At 54.8% G+C, this 6,198-nt stretch overlaps 1 protein-coding gene across 1 annotated transcript; it reads left to right on the forward strand.

Annotated features, from left to right (window-relative positions):
• Positions 1-1,444: 1,444 nt before the first annotated feature.
• Positions 1,445-2,266, forward strand: OLIG3 (oligodendrocyte transcription factor 3). Its single transcript, XM_032983267.2, has one exon. The coding sequence runs from the start codon at positions 1,445-1,447 to the stop codon at positions 2,264-2,266; it is 822 nt and encodes a 273-aa protein (XP_032839158.2).
• Positions 2,267-6,198: the final 3,932 nt, after the last annotated feature.

The following is a 6,198-nucleotide window of genomic DNA, read 5'->3' on the forward strand; positions in this document are numbered from 1 at the left end:
CTAAGGGGGTGACACCTGCTCCGGGTGCCCCGCCAGCCCTCCCCGGCAGCTCCCCGACCTGCCCGTCCCCACGCTCCCCCCTCCCCTCCCTCTCCTGCCCCGCCGCCGGCAGGAGAAGGTCCCGCGCAGGCTGCAGTCGGTGCCCGGAGCCGGTTTACTTACTGGCGCGAACGCCCGGGGCCGTACTGCCGCGCAGCCCCCCGGGGCCGGCTCCCTTCCCTTCCCGCCGGCGGCCAGCCCTCTCGGTCCCGCCGACGGCTGCTCCCTCCCGCCGGAGCCCGGGGCGAGCGGAGCCCCCGGGGGCTGCCGCCCGCCCCCGAGCCGGCCCTCCCCTCCCGCCCGGCCGCCCCTCCCGCCGCCCAGCACACCGACTTGCCGCCGCACCCCGGCTTTCCCCGTTTATTTAAAGGGAGTCGCCGGCCCGGGGGGGAGGCGGGTTTCCCAGCGCGCATCTTCCCGCGGAGGCTGCCCGCCGGCTGCCCGAGTAATCGCTCATTTAAACAAAGCGGCGACCCAGGTACGAGCCAATTGCGGCCAGCCGGGCCGGGCGAGGGCCAGCCGGTGCCATACCACAAACCCCGGCCGTGGGGGGAGTGGGGGGGGGGGGGACACGACACGACACTGGGGCGGTGTGTGTGGGGGGCGGGGGGGGGGCGGGAAGGGAAGGGAAAGGCAAACAAAGCGGGGAGCCGCGCCTGGAGCCGGGCACGCTGCAGGATGGGGGTCCACCGACGTCCCCCCGCCCCGCCGGGGCGGGGGGACTTCCCCGGGCAGCTCCTGCCCGCTGCCACCCGCGGCCGGGGTTTCCTCGCCGGCCTTGAGCAGGCGCGCAGCCCCCCGCAGCCCCCTCAGCCCCCCGCAGCCCTTTGCCTCCCTACTGTAGACGGGATGTGGTTTTATATTGGAAATGAGGGGCAGGGGGAGGAGGTGGCGCGCACACGGAGCGATGAGTGTGCGGTGTCAATCAGAGGGGTTTTGTGTCTCCTTGACTCCTGATGGTCCGTGGCTGAGGTGTCCCGGGTGGCACCACAATGAATATGAATAGGGGTCCTTGCTAAATGGGACAGTCAAAGCGCACCGCCCTGAATAATGGCACGTCATCCTAACTAGACCATTATACATAGGAGGGCTCCTTTTGTCTCTGCTCTCTGCTGCAGCTCTATAAAAGCCCCTCTTTTTCAGGCTGAGGTTAGTCCAAGCATACACTAACTAGCTATCCTGTAAACAGGCTGAGTAACTGGGGGAAAGAGAGAGGAGAGACTGGTGAGAGAAGGGGCTGAGGGGCTTTTTTCCCCTTCCTCCAGCATTTCCAGCCCTTCGCTGGCAGAGCCTGCTGTCCGTTTATTTCTTTTTCGTTCCGTTTTCGTTGCTTTTTGAAGGAGAGTTGTCTTGTTCCTCCACCTCCAGAGCAGGGAAGAGTTTCTTGCTCAGAAGCCCGAATACAATGAATTCTGACTCCAGCTCTGTCTCCAGCAGAGCTTCCTCGCCAGACATGGATGAGATGTACCTGAGAGACCACCACCACCACCACCACCATCACCACCACCAAGACAGCCGGCTAAACTCCGTCTCCTCCACCCAGAACGACCTGGTGCAGAAGATGTCTGGGGAAGGCCTCTCCAGGAACGGCTCCAAGGCTGGAGGGGAAGGCAGCAAGTACAAAATCAAGAAGCAGCTCTCGGAGCAGGACCTGCAGCAGCTGCGGCTCAAGATCAACGGTCGGGAGCGTAAGAGGATGCACGACCTCAACCTCGCCATGGACGGGCTGCGGGAGGTGATGCCCTACGCCCACGGACCTTCCGTGAGAAAACTCTCCAAAATCGCCACCCTCCTGCTGGCCAGAAACTATATCCTGATGCTCACCAGCTCCCTGGAGGAGATGAAGAGGCTGGTGGGGGAGATCTACGGGGGGCACCACTCGGCCTTTCACTGCGGCACGGTGGGACACTCCGCCGGGCACCCTCCCCACGCCGCCGGCACGGTGCACCAGGTGCACCCGATCCTCGGCAGTGCCTTGTCCTCCGCCAACACCTCCTCCTCCCTCTCCGCCTCCCTGCCGGCCATCGGCACCATCCGGCCGCCCCACTCCCTGCTCAAGACCCCCTCGACCCCTCCCGCCCTGCAGCTCGGCAGCGGCTTCCAGCACTGGGCGGGCTTGCCGTGCCCCTGCACCATCTGCCAGATGCCCCCCCCGCCCCACCTCTCGGCCCTCACCGCCTCCAACATGGCCAGGATCTCGGGGGAGACCAAGGACCTCCTGAAGTGACTCGGCGGGGACCCCCCGGCCCCCGGGGCTGCGCCGGAGCCGGCGGTCCCACGGGCGGGGAGGGGGCTGAGGCCGGCCCCCCCCCCGCGCCGCCGCCGGACCTGCCCCCGCTGCCCCCCGCCCCTCCAACCCCCCTTGTAACACGGGATTAGTGTAGTAAGGACCTTGCAAAGGTAATGTTTTAGCCGGCTCCTCGGGCGGTGTTTTCTTATTATACTAAACCGGAAAAAAAAAAAAAAAGTCCCTGTTGTAAAAATATTAATAATAATAATGATGATGATAATAATAATAATAATTAATAATAATGCCGCTGACGGTGATCAAATGTAAATAATTCCTTAAAATGGATGCAAAAGGGGAAAGAAAGAAAGAAAGAAAGAAAGAAAGAAAGAAAGAAAGAAAGAAAGAAAGAAAGAAAGAAAGAAAGAAAGAAAGAAAGAAAGAAAGAAAGAAAGAAAGAAAGAAAGAAAGAAAGAAAGAAAGAAAGAAAGAAAGAAAGAAAGAAAGAAAGAAAGAAAGAAAGAAAGAAAGAAAGAAAGAAAGAAAGAAAGAAAGAAAGAAAGAAAGAAAGAAAGAAAGAAAGAAAGAAAGAAAGAAAGAAAGAAAGAAAGAAAGAAAGAAAGAAAGAAAGAAAGAAAGAAAGAAAGAAAGAAAGAAAGAAAGAAAGAAAGAAAGAAAGAAAGAAAGAAAGAAAGAAAGAAAGAAAGAAAGAAAGAAAGAAAGAAAGAAAGAAAGAAAGAAAGAAAGAAAGAAAGAGAAAGAAAGAAAGAAAGAAAGAAAGAAAAGAAAGAAAGAAAGAAAGAAAGAAAGAAAGAAAAGAAAAAAAAAAAAGACATGGTTGTCAGTGTAGTGTTCGCAGGCTACTAAGAGACGATGAGATCGGTTTGGAGCTTCTTCTTTTTGCGGGCTTTTCCTTTCTTTTCTCTCGCACGGCGACACCTCCGAAACCTCCCGCCCCAAAGGCGGCTGCGGCAGCGGCAGCGCAGCGGCGGCCCGAGTCAGCCCAGGGAGGGCACGTAGGCTTCCCACCGCCCCGCCCCACCCGTGGGCACCGGCCACGGGCGGCTTCCCTGGCAACAGGGACTTCCGAGTCAATTCACTAAAGTTTGGGGGGGCTTGGTTTTTTTTTGTGTTTTTTGTGTGTGGTTTTTTTTTTTTTTCCTTTTGGCGTTGTTTTTGTTTTTCAGATTTGGTTGAGATGCGGTTTTGTTTGCCGTTCTTTTCCCTCTGTGTCCGCTAAAAAAAAAAAAAAAAAAAAAAAAAAAAAAAAGGAAACGGTGCAAAACACAACACAACCCCTCCTGCGGGTGTGTTTTGCCAAGTCTCACATCTCCTGCTCTCTTGGTGAAGTGTGCTAGTTCAGCTGGCTAGAGTCCTCGTCGCTTATTTCTCTTGCTGGCTTTGGGCTTGTTCTGGTTTGCTGCTTTTTCTATTTTTTTGTTGTTTTTTTTTTTTCTGCTTTAGTTTGATTTGGTTTTGCATGCGGAGTAGGCTCTCGCCGGATCAGTGACTTGTATAACTAAATCGGAAGCTCTGTTGCTGTTTGTTTCCTTTTCGGTACGTTTTCCTGGGCATTCGCTTGAAATACTGTTATAATTAACTTCGTTTGCTTGTTTGCTTGCTTTTGTTTAGGGCCTCGAAGACAACACCGTGTCTTTATTTTTTATATATTCTTGATAACTATCGATATATTTATTATTGACCAGTGTTTCTGGATGACATTTCCAAATAAAATAAAAAATTAATTACAAGCTGCCTGTTTCGCCTTTGTCTGAGACTGGAAGCTGAGAAAAGGCGCCGGATTTGACCTCTTTGGGGTTTGCCACGACTTTTCTGACCCAGCCGGGGGAGGCTGGCGAATCTCCCCGCGTGGGTCCGGAGCCGCCCCGCCTCGGCACTCGCGACCAACACGGCAGCGGTTGCCCAAACGTCCCCCGGTGCGTGACGAGCTGCCGGGCTGCCCCGTGTCGCACCGGGCGGGGATCGGCAGCCGACGGACGGCCCGACAGCCCACGGCGGGCACAGCTCGCTTGGGGTGGGGAGGCGTTGCGTTTATAGGTGGAAAAGGGGCAATAACTTTTTGTTTGTTTGTTTGTTTTCCTGGAGATCCAGCTGTCAGCCCTTTTCCGGGAGGGAGATGGCGAGCTGAACGGGGCTGGGAAAGGCAGCTCTGCCACGCCGGGAGGCGGTGCTCCGTGGGAAGTAGCGCGGCGTGGGGTGCGGACAGGGGAGCGGGACCCTCCGGGGAGCGCAGCTGGCGGCTGGCAGCGACCCTCCCCCGGCTCAGCACATGGGAGTGGGTTCTGCACCCCCCGGACGGGAACCCCTGGCCCTCCGCCCCACGCGGATGGGGTGAACGGGAGGGACCTGAACAAACACGGAGAAGGCGATTCCCCCCGAGTCGCAAGCTGAGTAGTGACTGGGGAAGGAGGGGGTGGGTGGGCATTTAGACCGGGGTGTGAAACAACTTTTGGAAGGCACCTCTGGGTGACCGTGCTGGTGAATGGGCTGTGCAATACTGCAGCAATTAAATCGTCGTTAAGGCATAAGCACGCATACACAAACATTTGAAAATCATAAGGAGAATGTGTATTTGCCCCTAAAACATACTGAACTAACGAATCATGTTGCAAAAAAGCCATTCCCCTGCTGAAGCAAATCCTTCCAGTACTTTGGCAAGATGATCAAGATATGCTGCAGGTTCCTTCCTTCCTTCCTTCCTTCCTTCCTTCCTTCCTTCCTTCCTTCCTTCCTTCCTTCCTTCCTTCCTTCCTTCCTTCCTTCCTTCCTTCCTTCCTTCCTTCCTTCCTTCCTTCCTTCCTTCCTTCCTTCCTTCCTTCCTTCCTTCCTTCCTTCCTTCCTTCCTTCCTTCCTTCCTTCCTTCCTTCCTTCCTTCCTTCCTTCCTTCCTTCCTTCCTTCCTTCCTTCCTTCCTTCCTTCCTTCCTTCCTTCCTTCCTTCCTTCCTTCCTTCCTTCCTTCCTTCCTTCCTTCCTTCCTTCCTTCCTTCCTTCCTTCCTTCCTTCCTTCCTTCCTTCCTTCCTTCCTTCCTTCCTTCCTTCCTTCCTTCCTTCCTTCCTTCCTTCCTTCCTTCCTTCCTTCCTTCCTTCCTTCCTTCCTTCCTTCCTTCCTTCCTTCCTTCCTTCCTTCCTTCCTTCCTTCCTTCCTTCCTTCCTTCCTTCCTTCCTTCCTTCCTTCCTTCCTTCCTTCCTTCCTTCCTTCCTTCCTTCCTTCCTTCCTTCCTTCCTTCCTTCCTTCCTTCCTTCCTTCCTTCCTTCCTTCCTTCCTTCCTTCCTTCCTTCCTTCCTTCCTTCCTTCCTTCCTTCCTTCCTTCCTTCCTTCCTTCCTTCCTTCCTTCCTTCCTTCCTTCCTTCCTTCCTTCCTTCCTTCCTTCCTTCCTTCCTTCCTTCCTTCCTTCCTTCCTTCCTTCCTTCCTTCCTTCCTTCCTTCCTTCCTTCCTTCCTTCCTTCCTTCCTTCCTTCCTTCCTTCCTTCCTTCCTTCCTTCCTTCCTTCCTTCCTTCCTTCCTTCCTTCCTTCCTTCCTTCCTTCCTTCCTTCCTTCCTTCCTTCCTTCCTTCCTTCCTTCCTTCCTTCCTTCCTTCCTTCCTTCCTTCCTTCCTTCCTTCCTTCCTTCCTTCCTTCCTTCCTTCCTTCCTTCCTTCCTTCCTTCCTTCCTTCCTTCCTTCCTTCCTTCCTTCCTTCCTTCCTTCCTTCCTTCCTTCCTTCCTTCCTTCCTTCCTTCCTTCCTTCCTTCCTTCCTTCCTTCCTTCCTTCCTTCCTTCCTTCCTTCCTTCCTTCCTTCCTTCCTTCCTTCCTTCCTTCCTTCCTTCCTTCCTTCCTTCCTTCCTTCCTTCCTTCCTTCCTTCCTTCCTTCCTTCCTTCCTTCCTTCCTTCCTTCCTTCCTTCCTTCCTTCCTTCCTTCCTTCCTTCCTTC

Source organism: Tyto alba, unplaced genomic scaffold (assembly GCF_018691265.1).
Source record: "Tyto alba isolate M040663 unplaced genomic scaffold, T.alba_DEE_v4.0 Super-Scaffold_22, whole genome shotgun sequence".
NCBI classification, from domain to species: domain Eukaryota; kingdom Metazoa; phylum Chordata; class Aves; order Strigiformes; family Tytonidae; genus Tyto; species Tyto alba.

Bases quoted from the DNA above. Each gene is read 5' to 3' on its own strand.
- OLIG3 (XM_032983267.2), top strand. From the start codon at position 1,445: ATGAATTCTGACTCCAGCTCTGTCTCCAGCAGAGCTTCCTCGCCAGAC.